Source organism: Rhipicephalus microplus, chromosome 7 (assembly GCF_043290135.1).
Source record: "Rhipicephalus microplus isolate Deutch F79 chromosome 7, USDA_Rmic, whole genome shotgun sequence".
NCBI classification, from domain to species: domain Eukaryota; kingdom Metazoa; phylum Arthropoda; class Arachnida; order Ixodida; family Ixodidae; genus Rhipicephalus; species Rhipicephalus microplus.
In genome coordinates this window covers 43672988-43691704 of record NC_134706.1, presented here as the reverse complement: position 1 = coordinate 43691704, position 18717 = coordinate 43672988, and the positions used below count along the sequence as shown (strand labels likewise).

The window sequence follows — 18717 nt, the reverse complement described above, 5'->3', positions numbered from 1 at the left end:
CGAACAACTCAACGGCGTCAACAGGTGACGGCGCCTCTCTGGTGCCCACGTGCAGTGAGCAGCGCACGTGCAAGCGAGCCCGTCGAGTAAACAACCGGCGTCTTCCTGTCTGGCGGGTCTGACGCAATGCTTGCGACGTCACTCGTCCTTGGTTGCAGCCACCTGCAGCGCAGCCTCTCCAGATTCGATGAGAAAGAAGGACGCGGCCCAGCGGCGACCCCATTGGAGGAGTCTGCCCTGACGACCAGCGGCGCTTCTGATTGGACATTTTGGTTGGACCCGGTGCATATAAAATAAGCCCTGCGGCGCGTCGCGATCGGCGGTCCTAGGTGAAAGCTGACATGTGTGTCAGAACGAACCCGTTTGAGAGCAGACCTATGGGTTAGAGAGGAGAGCTCGGCTTTTGGAGTCTCTGTCGGCCCCAGTGCCGAATTTGTAACGCCTCTGTATATATGCTGTACATAAACCTTGTTTAACTCACCGTCGTCTCGTCCGCTCGTCAATCAGCTCTGCGGAGAAGCAGTCGCGAGCTGAGAAACCTACGCTACCAAACGGCTGGTGACCTTCCCGGCGGAGTTCGAAGCAGTGGCGCCTTCGGGACCGTGTTGGCGTCGCCGTCTTTCGCAACAATGCTCATAGACAACATTGAAATCATTCAGAATCTCTCAGAACGTTTCATATTGTCCAATTACTCTTGAACTGCAAGTGTCACAATAATGAAGACTCAACTAAATTTGCATAACCTCTCAATACGACGCAAAAGTTCATGTCTCTGTCTTTTTTATAAGATCTATCACACTAACAGAACCCTCTCTGATTCACTGTTTTTTCCACCAGCCTACAAATCAGCACGCAATGACCATCAATACAAGGTTGGGGTTCCCTTCTGCCATACGAACCAGCACTTCAACTCTTTCATCCCTAGAACATGTACTGTCTGGAACTACTTTCCCGCATCGATCACTTCAATCACAGACGCCAATGCATTCAAATTATTCATTTTTGAAAGTGCAATACAATTTATTCTAATCCTGCTGTTTTGTTTTACTTCTTATTGATATTTGTTCCACTCCTCTCTGTAATGCCCAGTGCCTTGAGAGTAAATAAATGAAATGAAATGAAATGAAGTACTACCGGCAACGCCCACAAACCCGTGCAACGCATGCCCCATTCCGCCATAGCGCATTCGAAAATCAACCTCATGAAATTCGATGACCAATACTCGTTGTGGGCGTCTTTTTTGGTGAAGTTTAGTCAACTAATTTACAACAACGGTGGGCTCACCGACAGAGACCGGTTCGCCTATTTGCGTTCCGGTTCTGACCAGTGACACGACATCGGCTGCAGCCGGACTTCCTGCAAGGGCAAGCTGCTATTGTGAAGCAATAGATATTTAAAAGAGCGCTTTGCCAAAAGCGACGTTATGCTTCAGTCTCACAAGCAGTGACCCAACGAAGTGCAACCCGTTCAGTCGTCGAATGACTTTCCAGAACTTCGAAGCCTTTAGGGCACGGTTTAATCTTAAACGCGCGCCCTCAAGATTCTCGGAGTATCGGAGGACACTTACTCAGCAATGTCCCACCACATCCTGCGTAAGTCGCTTCCTCACATCATCATCCTCGTCTCCAACCAAATCATCGCACGCCAACGCACTGGACATCCAGTCCGGCAAAAACAGAAGAACAGAAGGCGATTATGCATTTTTACTGCATAATATTCGAACGAAAATACAGGCTCGAAAGCGAACAGTCCTGCACGTTTCTGTAAGAGAGGAGGCGTCGAAGACCCAAGTTGAAGATTTTCACATTAGGGCGACAGCCTCCTCGTGACATCGATCAACCACGGAATGTTCGACCTCATCCTTAAAACCAGTTCACCAGATTAACGCCTGCTTTTTCTGTGACTGTACCGAGCAGTGCGACTTTAACATATGTCAAGAAGATCAGAAAAAGCGCCTACTAAGTTCTGGTCACTGCTTCTGCTGTACAGTGTACAAAGTGTACAAAGTGCAGTCGACGCTATGCGGATACAATGTGCAACCCACGGGTGATGAAATCGATTACCCCTTCCCAGAGGTTACCAAAACCGGTACAACTCAACATATTGAAACTTACAACTCGAAACAGCGGGTATATCTCCAGAATGGTGTTGCTTGGGCAGCTGGCGAAGAAGGCAAAACTCCATTTTGAGTTTCATTTGACGGAGGCAGGCAGCGCACATTTCATAACGAGGCGATTAATTGAGAAGTTGCATTGTCGAGTACTTGCTCACGGGGCCTTGTGGGGGTATATTTTGGAGGACAACATGACGAGAATTCCTTCTTGCGCATGTTTTTTTTTTATCAGGAGTTCTGTGTGTTACTGCAGCTAGAAGCCCTCGTCACGACGATCAGCCCCCAATGCAATCCACGACCGAATAGAGACTCCATCGGCTAGCTCGAACACTAAGGACATTAATTCTCCGACATTGACGAAGCTGAGAGCTCAAACGCTGTTGGCATCTTTATCGACAGCGACTATTACGGGTCTTTTGTCACTGCAAGCATTGAGAATTGAGAAAACGGGCTAAAATTTGCCGAGACTTACTTAGGATGGATGCTACATTATTGTAGCCACTCATTTTAACAAGGTCATTGTACTCAAAACGGCAGTGAAGGACCATAAATCTATTTAGAGAACAACAATAACATGAAATACATAGGAATAACGTCCAAGAAATATTAGTTCACCTTAAACAGTGAAGCAGAAGCTGGTTCAGTCAAAAACATGTCAAAACAGTGGTCGCACGCCAACAAGACATTATGTGCCTCAATTCAGTAACACGTGTTGGCTTCGAGAGATGCATGTGATCTTGGTGATAAGTCTAAGCAAAGCAGCCTACGCAGTTCTAATTCAAATAAAAAGAATGGCATCTTAAAATCGAGTACTTGCTCACGGGGCCTTGTGGGGGTATATTTTGGAGGACAACATGACGAGAATTCCTTCTTGCGCATGTTTTTTTTTTTTTTATCAGGAGTTCTGTGTGTTACTGCAGCTAGAAGCCCTCGTCACGACGATCAGCCCCCAATGCAATCCACGACCGAATAGAGACTCCATCGGCTAGCTCGAACACTAAGGACATTAATTCTCCGACATTGACGAAGCTGAGAGCTCAAACGCTGTTGGCATCTTTATCGACAGCGACTATTACGGGTCTTTTGTCACTGCAAGCATTGAGAATTGAGAAAACGGGCTAAAATTTGCCGAGACTTACTTAGGATGGATGCTACATTATTGTAGCCACTCATTTTAACAAGGTCATTGTACTCAAAACGGCAGTGAAGGACCATAAATCTATTTAGAGAACAACAATAACATGAAATACATAGGAATAACGTCCAAGAAATATTAGTTCACCTTAAACAGTGAAGCAGAAGCTGGTTCAGTCAAAAACATGTCAAAACAGTGGTCGCACGCCAACAAGACATTATGTGCCTCAATTCAGTAACACGTGTTGGCTTCGAGAGATGCATGTGATCTTGGTGATAAGTCTAAGCAAAGCAGCCTACGCAGTTCTAATTCAAATAAAAAGAATGGCATCTTAAAATCGAGTACTTGCTCACGGGGCCTTGTGGGGGTATATTTTGGAGGACAACATGACGAGAATTCCTTCTTGCGCATGTTTTTTTTTTTTTATCAGGAGTTCTGTGTGTTACTGCAGCTAGAAGCCCTCGTCACGACGATCAGCCCCCAATGCAATCCACGACCGAATAGAGACTCCATCGGCTAGCTCGAACACTAAGGACATTAATTCTCCGACATTGACGAAGCTGAGAGCTCAAACGCTGTTGGCATCTTTATCGACAGCGACTATTACGGGTCTTTTGTCACTGCAAGCATTGAGAATTGAGAAAACGGGCTAAAATTTGCCGAGACTTACTTAGGATGGATGCTACATTATTGTAGCCACTCATTTTAACAAGGTCATTGTACTCAAAACGGCAGTGAAGGACCATAAATCTATTTAGAGAACAACAATAACATGAAATACATAGGAATAACGTCCAAGAAATATTAGTTCACCTTAAACAGTGAAGCAGAAGCTGGTTCAGTCAAAAACATGTCAAAACAGTGGTCGCACGCCAACAAGACATTATGTGCCTCAATTCAGTAACACGTGTTGGCTTCGAGAGATGCATGTGATCTTGGTGATAAGTCTAAGCAAAGCAGCCTACGCAGTTCTAATTCAAATAAAAAGAATGGCATCTTAAAACCGACGTATTGACGTGTGTTGCGAAAACGCTAAGAAAATAATCAGGCAAAAGAGTGACTAGAAACTGCAGACGACATCTCACCTGTGTTACAGACGTAGAAGGTTTTATTTTCACTCAGGTAAATGAAAGAAGAGCCCCAGAAAACAGAATACTGCAGACGTTCGCACAAGAGGAGCATCCACACGTGAATTAAAGTTGAACTTTCTCTGGTAGACAGGACTCGGACGACTTACTTGTGAAGAAAGCAGTTGGTCATCACCACACATCTCCACCAACTCTACCAACCGTGCTACTGCTTGGTTACGACGACATGCTTCGAAGTCACTGCTGGAAAGTGAGTCCCAGTCAGCCTTAAACGCAAAGAGAGAAAAGGCTGACAAGACAAAATCGTAGCCAGCTAAAACTATCGTTGCACGGGTCACTGCAACTGAAATTTTTCAAAGACTTCGGCGTGTGAAGAGTTTGTTGGAAAAAAAGTGACAATCAGGAAGATGACGATCTGTTCTGTCTTCGATTCACGCACTGCACCAACGCACGAAGTCGGGTGTTGGTTTCTTGAAAATAAGCCCTTTTTCTCAACTAGACGCTTCATTTTCTTCAAGTGATGCGGTAGTAGCCAAACGTGATCGCCGCGGATTCCTGTAAGAATCAGTGAACCTACTTGGGAGTGTATAGCTTGTGAGAAACTTCCTGACTCTTTCACTTGCCAAAACATTCTAGGTGCATTTTAATTGCAGAGGGTGACATGACGTTTCAAACAATTTGCATCAAAATCATTTTCGCTACTGGAACGCTTTTTCAGCTTGCAAATTGTGAACTTTCATTCAATATTGAGGTGAGGTATACGATGGCGCCAGTTGTGTTATTCCAAAACCAGTAACAAGGAAGCCATGCAATGAAACTTTGTATATACCACTGCCTAAAACAGCACATCGGGAGTTGAATGCGTTCGGCATAGAGACACCTCAAAACTTAGTCAAGTTGGCCATTTTCTTTTCAAATCAGGCATCAGAAAATGAGACCATTGATATTACCAATCTTTGAACCGGAACCAGGAGCATGAAATGAACAGTTTACGAAAGCATCTTCTTGCTCCATGGCTGACGTACTTTATGCGCAAATGAATCCTTTGAGTGTATTATAAGGGATCTTGCCAAAAGCAATTCCTGCTATAGAATTAAAAATGTTACTTTAAATTTTCTTATAATATACAAGCTAGCTTGAACGCTAGATCAGATTTTTAACCAATGACAGCACACTTACTTAAAAAGCACCAAATATTTGGTCAGATAATGATGTTAGTTGCATATGTCCGAAAATATAAATCCAAATGGGGCGTTTCTAGAGTTGTGGCAGTGCAGAGCAACAATACTAGCGACAATATATAGTTTAGTTCTTCACTAACACTCTTCCCTGAGCACATTCTCAATCAAGTGACCGTGCTCATGCGGTGTCTGGAAGATCATAAGCAATAAACCTTCCTTACGTACCTGTGCTTGACGTCGAAGAGTTCGTGCCTGCAATAGTTTAAGTTGAAAAAGCATTACATTTGAGTTTTTTTTTTTGCATCTTGGCATTGACGTGGGACGGCACAGATATGCTAGGTGACAAAACAACACTTTATTTCCTGTCTGTCACACAGAACACCATGAAGTATACCGCTGCATTGTGGGTTCATTATAAAAAGATATGGTTCCTAATATTCGGCGCTAAAGGTGCGTGTGTATGTAACAAAACATATGAATAAGTACACACTTAGCAGTTGAAGAGTGCACTTGGGGCCAGATTTGCTATCGCGTTCAACTCTTAAAGGCAGAGCTTACGGGTCTCCCAATTTTTCGCGAGGCCGTTCATATAAACCGCATATTTCACCATATACAGCTACATATTGTAGAACAGTGTTTGTCCCTGGCTCTTAAAATGACAGCTGGTGATAATATGTGATAACCCATTCAGCGCATTGCTTATCTCGCTGGCTCAAATCGGCACTTTGTTTGCCAATCCAGGTGTGCCTGCCTCTGAAATTCAGCTTTTTTTGCCTTACAAAATATTTATTTGCTGAAGAATATAAAAAAATGGTATCGTATCTACACGTTACACTGCAAATGTCGTCGAAAGACGATAGCCTTGCGTCTGGAGAGAGTGAACAAAACGTTTATTTGATGATTTGCACAAGAAAATCGGTGAATGGTTTTCTGGGGGCGGTGCGTTATGCGTGATGAGTGCCTCGAGCGTGGAGCGGACGCGAACAAGTGCATAAAGTCACGTCACACGTGACACATGAGCGCTATCTGGTGGTTATCTTAGAAAAGGAAGCAAGCGGCGTGCACACCCGTCTCGGAGGCGATAAGGTATAGAACGCAAGGCGACGGGTAGGTGCCACCACCGTGTCGTCTTTTGCTGGTTAAAATACACAGATACAGATTATTGACGTGTTGTTATAGTGCCCTAAATATGCGCAATATTTGCGTTTTAGTTGACAATCGCGCACTTATGAACGCTAAATCTTCAGCAATATTATGCTTCGCATGAGATAGGCCGTTTGGAGTGCCGCTTCGTGCCGTTTTGGGGTATCGTTACGGGCGGACAGACAAAACGACCAAAATTTATGCGTCGAAGGTGCCCAAGAAGGACTATCGTCTTTCAGAATTTCAAATGGGATGTTCTTGGTTGCTGCTGTCAGGCCGCGATTGCGACGATGCTGTTGCAGGTAGGCACCGTAAATTCAGGAAGGAGTGTCAGTGCTAGGTGGCCGGACTAGAATAAGTCAGTGCGAGTTAATCACTGACAACCCCATTATAATAATGTGTGCAGTGGTATTGTATGTCGCGAAACGCCGCTGTTAGGGCACTGGACCCTTTTACTAGGTGAAAACTGATGCTGCGCACCACCGTTCACTTCTGCCCCTTTCTCTGAGATCGTTAGGTATACTACAAAGACGCCTTAATGGTTACCAGCACGATCATTCTACTGAATTAACATTCAGCGGGCCATCAATTTGGTGTATTGCGTTTCATGTGATATAGCCGATTAATATTGGAAGTAATAATAATTAAAAGTGTATAGAAATAGGTGCGAAAGTTTTCTAATACAAAGAACATTATAGAGAGATGTTTTTATCGGCTCATCAGCGAGGCGGCGTTCATCGACATTGCGACGTTCTTCGAGATCCTGTTTATCTTCGGCGTCATGGTGTATCCTTCCGGGGTGTGAGACTATTGTCACGGGGTCGTGGCGTGGCCGAAGACAGGAGACTTCTTGTTGGGATTTAGCTGTTTATTTGGGCGAACCTGTGCCCGGTAAACAGAAAGTCCAATTACAGCAACAGTCTCGCACAGATAGCAGTCTCAGACTGATAGCGGCGAACGGAGCGTCGGCCTTCGATCAACAACTGACAAGCGGCGAAGCGCGTCGGCATTTATACTCCCGCCGTCGAATGTTCTAGCGCTATTGCTGGCGGCGGCGTACGTTCCAGAACAATCTGTACCATTCGCACAGTGGGCGTGATCTTATCAAAATGATCTACTACAGTCCGGAACCCTCTCGAAAACTGCAGGCGCGGTTTGCGCTGAGAATCGTGTGGTGTTTTGGGACGATAACAAAAACTTGGGAAAAGGGACGTGGCATTGCCCCCCTCTGAAAAAGGCATCGTCTCGATGCTTTAACTAAAGATGAAGGTACATTAATAATGCAAGAAAGTACAATGAATAAATTACGATACAACAATAATACAAAAAAAACACTGTTTCAGTTTGTTAACGCGCATAAAACGGCTTGAGGCGTGCGACATGGACGACTTCAGGTCGCGATCGGCGCCGTTGAGAGTTCGTGATGCCGTCGGGGACAACCTCGTAATCAAGTGGGCCGAGACGTCGAACCACCCTGTACGGTCCGAAGTACCGTCGGAGAAGCTTTTCACTTAGTCCACGTCGGCGTATCGGCGTCCACACCCAAACACGTTCACCGGGCTGGTATTCCACGAAGCGTCGTCGAAGGTTGTAACGGTGGCTGTCGGTCGTCTGTTGATTCTTGATACGGAGCCGCGCAAGTTGTCGGGCTTCTTCGGCGCGATGAAGGTACTCGCTCACATCGAGGCTTTCTTCGTCGGTGACGTTGGGTAACATGGCATCGAGCGTCGTTGCCGGGCTCCTTCCGTAGACCAATTTGTATGGAGATATCTGCGTCGTCTCCTGCACCGCCGTGTTGTATGCGAAGGTCACATACGGAAGAATGGCATCCCACGTCTTGTGTTCTACATCGACATACATTGACAGCATGTCGGCGATCGTCTTGTTAAGCCGCTCGGTGAGGCCGTTGGTCTGTGGGTGGTACGCTGTCGTCCGGCGGTGGTTTGTTTGGCTGTATGCCAAGATCGCTTGAGTTAAGTCGGCCGTGAATGCCGTTCCTCTGTCGGTGATAAGGACCTCCGGGGTCCTTATCGCTTAGCTACCTCGGATGCACTTAGCTACCTCGGATGCACTGCCTTTTGGCAGGGCTTTTGTCTCGGCGTAGCGGGTGAGGTAGTCGGTTGCTACCACAATCCACTTGTTTCCGAAAGCCGACGTCGGGAACGGCCCCAGTAGGTCCATACCAATCTGCTGGAAAGGTCGGCAAGGTGGATCAATTGGCTGCAGAAGTCCCGCTGGCCTTGTCGGCGGTGTCTTGCGTCGCTGACAGTCCCGGCATGTCCTCACATAACGAGTGACGTCGGTGGTAAGACGCGGCCAGTAGTACCTTTCTTGTATCCTCGCGAGCGTGCGAGAAACACCGAGGTGCCCTGCCGTCGGATCGTCGTGCAGGGCCTGCAGGAGTTCTGGTCGCAGAGCTGAAGGCACCACAAGGAGATACTTAGCCCGAAGCGGTGAAAAGTTTTTCTTTTGTAGAAGACCGTTTCGTAGAAAAAACGACGCAAGTGCGCGCTTGAATACCTTCGGGACTTCGGCGGTCCTGCCTTCGAGGTATTCTATTAGGGCCTTAAGTTCCGGGTCGGCCCGCTGTCGTTCAGCGAAGTCGTCGGTAGTTATCGTTCCCAAGAAGTAGTCGTCATCCGGGTCGTCGGGTAGTGGTTGGTCGACAGGCGCACGAGAGAGACAGTCGGCGTCGGAGTGTTTTTTGCCAGACTTTTAAATGACAGTAATGTCATATTCTTGAAGTCTCAGGCTCCATCGTGCGAGGCGACCTGAAGGGTCCTTCAAAGTGGCTAGCCAACACAAGGCGTGGTGGTCGCTCACAACTTTGAAGGGCCTGCCGTAGAGGTATGGGCGAAATTTCGACGTAGCCCAGATGATGGCGAGGCACTCCTTTTCTGTTGTGGAATAATTTGCTTCTGCTTTGGATAGCGATCGGCTGGCGTAACTAATAACCCTTTCAAGTCCGTCAGCCCTCTGCACAAGAACGGCGCCAAGACCTAGGCTGCTTGCGTCAGTATGTATTTCTGTGTCGGCGAATTCGTCGAAATGGGCAAGTAACGGAGGTGTCTGGAGGCGATGTTTAAGCTCCTGGAAAGCGTGTTCCTGTGGCGTTTCCCACTTGAACTCCACGTCGGCCTTGGTAAGGTTAGTGAGAGGATCGGCGATGCGGGCGAAGTTTTTCACGAACCGCCTATAATAGGCGCACAGGCCCAGAAATCGGCGCACGGCTTTCTTGTCAGTGGGCGGCGGGAATTCGGCGATGGCGGCTGTTTTCCGTGGATCAGGACGAACTCCAGACTTGCTGATAACGTGCCCCAGAAACAAGAGCTCTTCGTACGCAAATCTGCACTTTTCTGGCTTCAGTGTGAGTCCGGAAGTCTTGATGGCTTGAAGTACAGCTTCAAGGCGCCGAAGATGCTCGTCGAAACTCGAGGAAAACACGACGACGTCGTCCAAGTACACAAGGCTAGTCTGCCACTTCAATCCTGCCAGTGCTGTATCCATAACGCGTTGAAAAGTTGCAGGCGCTGAGCAAAGGCCGAAGGGCATCACCTTAAACTCGAAGAGGCCGTCCGGTGTTATAAACGCCGTCTTCTCTCGGTCTCTTTCGTCGACTTCGATTTGCCAATAGCCAGTCTTGAGGTCCATTGCGGAAAAGTACTTGGCGTTATGGAGCCGATCAAGTGCGTCGTCTATTCGTGGGAGAGGATACACGTCCTTTCTTGTGATTTTGTTCAGGCGGCGATAATCGACGCAGAAACGTAGGGTCCCATCCTTTTTCTTCACTAACACCACGGGGGATGCCCATGGGCTCTTGGATGGCTGGATAATGTCATCCAGCAGCATTTCATCAACTTGTCTCTTGATGGCCTCACGTTCTCGCGTCGAAACCCTGTACGGACTCTGACGGAGTGGTCTGGCATTTTCTTCGGTTATGATGCGATGTTTCGTGATTGTGGTCTGCCGAATTTTCGATGACGACGAAAAGCAATCTTCGTATTGCAGGAGCAGGGCGTTGAGCTTTTCTTGCTTACCGTTCGCAAGTCTGGGATTGACGTCGAAAGCTATGGGAGGGGCTTGGTTCCTCTGAGCAGGTTCCGCAGAATCGGCGAGGGCGAAAGCACTGGTGGCTTCGACAATTTCTTCGATGTATGCGACCGTTGTTCCTTTATTCACATGTTTGTACTCATTGCTGAAATTTGTGAGCATAACCGTTGCTTTGCCTCCCCGCAACTCTGCAATTCCTCTTGCGACGCAAATATTTCGGGTGACCAACAGATGCTGACTGCCTTCAACGACGCCTTCGAAGTCAGGTGATTCAGGAGCGCCGACTGAAATAATGACGCTTGAGCGAGGCGGAATGGTGACTTGTTCTTCCAGCACATTCAAGGCATGGTGTCCAGACGGCGTGCGCGGCGGTAGTGCTTCTTCTGTGGATAACGTTATCGACTTTGTTTTTAGGTTGATGACAGCACCATGGAGGCATAAGAAGTCCATGCCAAGGATGACATCTCTCGAGCAACGCTGTAGGACTACGAAGTCTGTAGGATAAATACGGCCGTTAATGGTGACTCTCGCTGTGCAGATTCCTCCAGGCGTTACGAGATGACCTCCGGCTGTGCGGATTTCGGGCCTTTCCAAGCTGTCCTAACTTTCTTTAACTTCGCGGCGAACGACCCACTGATGACAGAATAGTCGGCTCCAGTATCGACGAGAGCGGTCACACTGCGGCCGTCGATAAGAACGTCGAGGTCGCTAATTCGCCGTCTCGCATTACAGTTAGGGCGTGGCGTCGGGTCACGGCTGCGTCGGCTTGTTCCGCTGCTTCCATGTTGCGTCGTCAGGCCACCTTCGGTAAGTGAGCTTTCGCCGTCAGGGCTTTGCCTGGTTGGCGTTGTGTTCGGAAAGCTCCGTCGCGGCGTCGTTTTCGTCGGAGGATCTTCGGTAGTTCGTCGCACAGCAACCGCACCTCCACCGGTTGCTGCCCTTAGTTTCCCGGATACGGGCTAGGAGACCGGCCCCGCGTTGGGCCAGAGTACTGTCGGTGGTGCGGTGACGTGCAGCGGCTGGGCGACGGCGAACTCGAAGGGCTTCGTGGTGTCCACCGAGTTCCTGTCAGGTAGTCGGCGATGTCACGTGGTCGTTCTCCTGGCTGTGGGCGCGGTGAGTTGACGGCGAAGCCACGCAATCCCATCTGTCGGTACTGGCAACGGCGGTATGTGTGTCCGGCCTCGCCGCAGTGGTAGCAGAGCGGGCGATGGTCAGGGGTGTGCCAGACGTCAGTCTTCCTCGGTGCACTGCGCTGGGCCGCTGGCGAACGGTATGACGTCGGTGGGGGTGGTGGCGGCGGTGGCGTCTGTCGACGGAAGTGCGATGGGGCGGCGTTTTGGCGTGGACGGGGAGGAGCGTTGTGGCGCAGTGCAGCGGCGTAGCTCATAGCTTCCGGCTCGGGCAGCGGTGCGTGGGGAATTTGAAGCGATTGCCGAACTTCTTCTCGCACAATGTCGGCGATCGAATCCACTTGAGGCTGCGCCGAAGGCAACAGCTTGCGCAGCTCTTCCCGCACGATCGCTCGGATCGTTTCACGCAGGTCTCCGGAGTTACTGGCTTGAGCAGCAGCGCAGTCTGAAGTCAGGCGACGATTATACTGTCTGGTGCGCATGTCCAGGGTCTTTTCAATAGTGGTCGCTTCGGCTACAAATTCTTGGACGGTTTTCGGTGGGTTTCTTATCAGCCCCGCGAAGAGCTCCTGTTTGACCCCTCGCATGAGGAAACGAACTTTTTTCTCCTCAGGCATGTCTGGGTCAGCATGACGGAATAGTCGGGTCATTTCTTCTGTGAAAATGGCGACATTTTCATTTGGTAGCTGAACCCGGGTCTCTAATAAAGCAGCGTCCCTCTCTTTTCGAGCGACGCTCGCGAACGTTTGCAGGAATGCGCCGCAGAAAACATCCCATGTTCGGAGCGTGGACTCCCGATTTTCGAGCCAGGTCCTTGCGGTGTCTTCTAAATAGAAGAACACACGACGCAGCTTTTCGTCATGGTCCCAGTGGTTGAGGGCGGCCACACGGTCGTATGTCTCTAGCCAGGACTCCGGGTCTTCGAACGATGACCCATGGAAAATTGGTGGTTCCCTGGGTTGATGCATGACCATCGTGGGCTGGGACGCTGCGGTTGTCATTGTCGCTGCAGTCGCAGTCATGGCCTTGGTCTTCCGCGGCTTGTCGTGTAGAAGCCCGTACTCCGGTGGTAGCCCTTGCTGTCGGCGGCTTGTTCGCTGCTCCTGGTTGGCGTCGGTGTCTTCTCCGCGACGTGGGCTGGGTTCACGGCTTGACGGGGGCGTACGGTACATGAACGAAGCAGCACCTCCACCAAATGTCACGGGGTCGTGGCGTGGCCGAAGACAGGAGACTTCTTGTTGGGATTTAGCTGTTTATTTGGGCGAACCTGTGCCCGGTAAACAGAAAGTCCAATTACAGCAACAGTCTCGCACAGATAGCAGTCTCAGACTGATAGCGGCGAACGGAGCGTCGGCCTTCGATCAACAACTGACAAGCGGCGAAGCGCGTCGGCATTTATACTCCCGCCATCGAATGTTCTAGCGCTATTGCTGGCGGCGGCGTACGTTCCAGAACAATCTGTACCATTCGCACAGTGGGCGTGATCTTATCAAAATGATCTACTACAGTCCGGAACCCTCTCGAAAACTGCAGGCGCGGTTTGCGCTGAGAATCGTGTGGTGTTTTGGGACGATAACAAAAACTTGGGAAATGGGACGTGGCACTATTGTGGTCAAGTGCTGACTTGAGCTCAGCTGATTGATGTCTGTCGCGTCTCCCGGCCAGGCAAACTCGGCCTGGTTGGCATCCCTCACTCATGATAATTTACCCTATTGATCTTATCTTGCGCCTCGGTCTCAGCAGGGTTCTGGTGGCTCTGGCCCCGACGAGTGTAGCTTTTATTCACATGAAAAACCCATAAAGCATCCAGGAGGAGCTACGAAAGGGGACCAAACACTTTCACCGTATCACCGTGATGCGACAGTTTGGTATTGGAGGTATTCTGTATTCTTCCCCAGATCGGGCCTGTATATCAGATCTGCTTCAAAATTGGCACATCGAATAAATGTTACATCTCAAATAATGAATTTAGAAAGTGAAATTACAACATTAGAGAGCTCTTTTTCGGGATACCTTTCCTTTTTGTTCGTAAACGCTTATTTTCCGTCGGATGTCAGAAATTCTACTGTTTTAGATACCGTTATTTCGCCTTCCAGAAAAGACACTTTAATGAAGGAGACTTCAATTTCCATCACACTTCGTGGGAATTCAGAACAGATATTAGTGGAAAGCCATTGGGGGATTTTGTTGTTAAACAGTTTTTAACTTGCATTAACCAGTGAATCCCCACGTTTGTGTGCAATCAGTCTCATTCTGCGATTGATAATACTTTTTGTAGTCCTAGCCTCTGTATTTCTACATGGTCCACTTTGAACTCGAGTACAAATAGCGACAATTTTCCTATATTGTTCGAGCTTGTATGTGCCGTGACTTTAGTAATCAGGCAACCCACTTTTCACATTTTTCAATATAATTGAACAGACACTACGCATGGCTTTGTCAATGCGAACCAAGGAAAATGAAAAGCGGAGTGTTATCAACTTCAATGATGTTATAAAACAATCTTTAAATAAAGCCAAATTGAGAGTTCATGTCTCTAAAGAACATCCTTTGAATCATTGTTGGAACTCTGATAGTCTACGTCATTGCAGGCTGAAAAGAGCGGCGTGGCGAAAACTCCTCTATAATCAGTGCCCTAGAGACTGGAGCGATTATAAATACGCGGCTGCAGTTTTTAAGCGGACAGTTGCCGCTGCGAAGGATAATTATAATAGCCAACGTTGCGAGTTCCTTTCATTGCCTGGTCACAGGAAATCATTTTTCAGCTTCTTAAAGCCAGAAAAGTAATCTCAGCACCAACAAACCTCGAATCGATAATCTAAACGCCAAGTGAGTTGCCTACTTTTCAAGAAAATATTGCTCAAAGGCTGGAAAGCCACTTCACTACTGCTTCCGTTTACCACTCGCCGTGCCCTGTTAAAAGCAATGACTTTGAAGAGGTTACAGTGCTGGAAATAGCACAAATAGTGAAAACATTGCCCAATTCCGCTCCAGGTCCTGAGAGAAAAACTGCATCGGTACTAAAAATACACTATAAAATACCACATCTATCACCTCAAGATTTACTTGGAAGAGTTAACCACTCCATTAAACTTCGTGGATTCAGCCTGAGTTGAGAATCGCGAAAATAATTCCTTTATTAAAAAAACATGAACCTGGTTTTATATTGAATAACATTAGGCCTATTTCATTCGCAAAAAACCTGGTAAAACTAATCGAAAGAATTCCGCACATTAGGATAGACAACTGGTTTGACGAAAACACAATTTTAAGCCCACGCCATATTGTATTCAGGCGTGGCTGCTCCATTTGGTGTGCCCATGTTGATTTGGAAAGCCGGATACAGCTAGCTCGTTCTAAGAAACAGGATGCCGCCTTAGTAACTTAAAATATTGCAAAAGCTTATGACGGTGTGATACACATTAAAGTAATAAATTCGCTAACGCACGTCCATTTACCAAATACCTTCGTGGCATGGGTTTACTCCTTTTTAATAGGTAAAGAATTTTATTGCTCTTAATATGGCGTGTCGTTTTCAAAGTATAAACAAACTAGAGGTCTCCCTCAAGGTTCGGTATTGTCTTCATTATTATTTATTATTTTATTGTGCACAATTCTGTACAACATTATGTACAGGTGTATGTATGCGCTGACAACATCGCATTTTTTGCTACCGTTGCAGATATGCATACAATATATCAGATGCTACAGTTTTATATGAACGCTCTGGACACATAGTTAAACGACACTAATCTATTATAAACATCAGAAAAAGTGCAATCGTAATTTTTCCGATAAAATTTCCACTGCAGAATTCCGTACTTTACAGACATGTAAGGATTGATCTCGCAGGTGAAATCGAATAATATAGGAGTGACTTATACTGACAACCTCAATTGAAGTCCGCATATTGAAAATATGACAGCTAAAGGATCATGGACGATTGAGATGCTTCGTATACTCAGCAATAAACATGCTTGTTTACGTCGTGATGTGCTGGTCATAATATATTGTACGTATATTCGCTAAATAGTGGAGTTTGGCTGTGTCTTGTTTTCTGGAGCACCCGCCTACGAAATTAGACCAGTGGTACCACTAGAACGGGAAGCGTTACGTATGTCTCGGGCTTCCTAAATTTGTCGCAATTATTATTTTATATAAGGAAGTGCGCCTGTCTTCTCTTTGTGCTTGGTTTCAAATACTAGCAGTTAGTGCTTTCCTAAAATTATATGCATCCGTGCAGATTAGGTCGCAATATGTTTTCATTAGGGAGCCATGGAGCCAACGTACTTATTTAACCAACAGTGGTCTAGAATAAGGCGTCCACAAGTCATCATCGTAGAGAACCTCTTAAAAGCATCACAGTTAACCTTCGTAAGGTACTGGTATTAAGAACCGCTATTCAAACAATGAAAATTAAATTCGACAATATATTTACTAATACTTGCAAAACATTTTCCCAGTAGATACATGAATGCAATTTTAAAAGTACACCTGGCAAGATTAGAAAGGAATATTGTAATAGCAACTGATTCTTCAGTTTGCGAACAGAAGGCAGGAGTCAGAATTGCATCTTTAATGTTGGATTGGTCTTTTTCAATTCGTTTACCCGATTTTATACCTAGTATTCAAGCCTAATTACTTGCCATTCTCTTAGCATCCCGAAACTTGCGCCAATAAACAACAGATGGTATTATTCTTTCAGACTGTCTGTCTGTGCGTAGTTCATTACTGCGCCTAAAATATCCAATGCTATAAAAGTATTGTACGCCCTTGCCCCTAGACATTTACGACTGATTCGCTTGGCGGGGATACCAGCGCATAAAGGTTTAACCCTCAATGAATATGCAGACACATTCGAAATGGCTGTACATAATTATCCCTTGATGTCTATATTGCCAACGCTAGCAATTATTCCCGTTGCACGCTTTGAAACATTTGTCATATCAGATCATTTCGAAAAATTTCGCTTGGCAACGTGTGATTTTCTTCATCCTAAGTACCCCTAGAAAATCGATGGTGCTCCTCCAGAATGGCGGAGATATTGATTACAAGACTACAATACCGAGTTCCCCTCCCCCAAATTTTCATCTACACATGTCTGGTCTGGCACAGTCTCCCTATGCATTCACTGCAACGAGAGCGTATCCCTTCACCATTTCTTCCTAACATGCAGGTTATATACAAATCAAAGGAAGAGACTGTTAGAGAAACGTCTCTGTAGGTTGGCTCTAAATTTATTCTTCCGGTGGTCCTCTCCTTCGGAGCAACTGAAAAGGCATTTAACCAGGGAACATTTGCAAGGCCGTATGCGATTTTCTAAAGGCAAAAAACGAATAAAATGTTAAGCTGAGGCATAAATTCACATTATTCCAAACTATACTAGCTTGTTCTTTTTTCCCTCTTATTTCATTTCTAATTTACTGTTTACCAACTCGTTCTTTGTTTAAACATTCCTATCTAATAAACCCTGCTGGTAAAACAATTTGATCTTGCAAATGAGGCACCGTTCGTTTCATGGCCGATTCCCCGTAGTGGGTTGCGCCAAGACTTTGAGGACCAACCGACCGACCGACCAACCGACCCCATGAGCAAGCAGTGACTGCTGGGGTTTGGGTAGGGGTGCGGTGGCTTGAATTTCTCTTGATGCATATTTTCTTTATTTCAGAGGATTTTGCATTGTGTAACAATTTACCACGAACATACAGCGGCCAGACGTTTTTATAAGGAATATTGTTATACGTGGGCTCGACTGCACATGTATTGAGTGTGAAGCGAACTGAAAAACTCACCTGGACTTTGCCCATTCACATCACCGCATCCAGGTGCCGCTTTGTAAAAAAAAACACAATGGATGTTAGGTTGTACAAATACAATGCTACAATTTCCAAATAAATGTAACGTTTCTTGGTGACTAAAAATATTTGAATTTCATACAAACATGTTTTATTTGCACAAACACAAAACAAACTACGCTGAGTGGTTATTATGGAAACAATTTACAACAGTAACATTCACGCAGCAGTAAATGAGGATATCCCGATATCACATTGTCTGGCTTAAAGACAAGTACAGCCACACAGTTGATGACATCCTATTCTCATCGCACTTTGGCCGTGTATGCATGTACGTTAATGTATATATTATGCTAACGACGCGACCAAGACGGCTTCACGAGATTTGTATTAAGCCATTCCTGTTCTTCCTGTTATTCAACATATTATATGTGCGCTACGAACGTTCATGTCATTGAATGACATTCTTATTCTCCATGTGTTGGAGTTAGTTTGCACTACATTGATTTCCTACAAGGAAATGAAACGAACCCCATGACATTATGATGGCACCCAGTCATGTTCGTTACAAGGTACTAGGTGTGCATTTCATGATGCGCTTGTCCTAACTCACTGTTGATGTCGATCATGCACATGCGTCGCGTCATGCAAATTTATGTATCTGCCTACTTTACGAAACGACCATGGGAGCCCCAAGACGCTTTTGTGCATTTAACTACGTATTTGACATTCTCAACGCAATATACTCATGTGATTCTTTGTGAATATTGCGATTAAGAAACTGCGCTAGAGTTAGTGCGAAATACCATGTTACGGAGATAACATGAAAAGTTTCGCATACTAAAAGCGCTAACTATCAACTGTATTTATTGAAAAACATGATAGTAAAAGGACTTCCATGAGAGGAAAAGATCGGTTTACAATGAAAATGGAGAGGTGAGAGCAGCAATCTTGCTGAACTGTCTTCAGGTGCTACTCGTGGGCTGATAGCTTAAAGTTTTTTTAATAAATTCAATTGATTGCTTGCACTTGTATTTTCCACCTCGTGTTACGTCTTCTCCTTAAGTTTGTATTTTGCA

At 46.3% G+C, this 18717-nt stretch overlaps 1 protein-coding gene across 4 annotated transcripts in view; it reads right to left on the bottom strand.

Moving 5' to 3' along the window:
- Positions 1 to 18717, bottom strand: part of LOC119179952 (uncharacterized) — a 96088-nt gene that overhangs the window by 38556 nt on the left and 38815 nt on the right. For all 4 annotated transcript variants that reach the window (XM_075869086.1, XM_075869087.1, XM_075869084.1 and 1 more), the window contains 2 exons: positions 17636 to 17674; positions 5743 to 5769 (listed from right to left, as the gene is read on the bottom strand). In XM_075869086.1, the coding sequence (XP_075725201.1) occupies positions 5743 to 5769; positions 17636 to 17674 (66 nt within the window). The remainder of the gene's footprint in view (positions 1 to 5742; positions 5770 to 17635; positions 17675 to 18717) is intronic.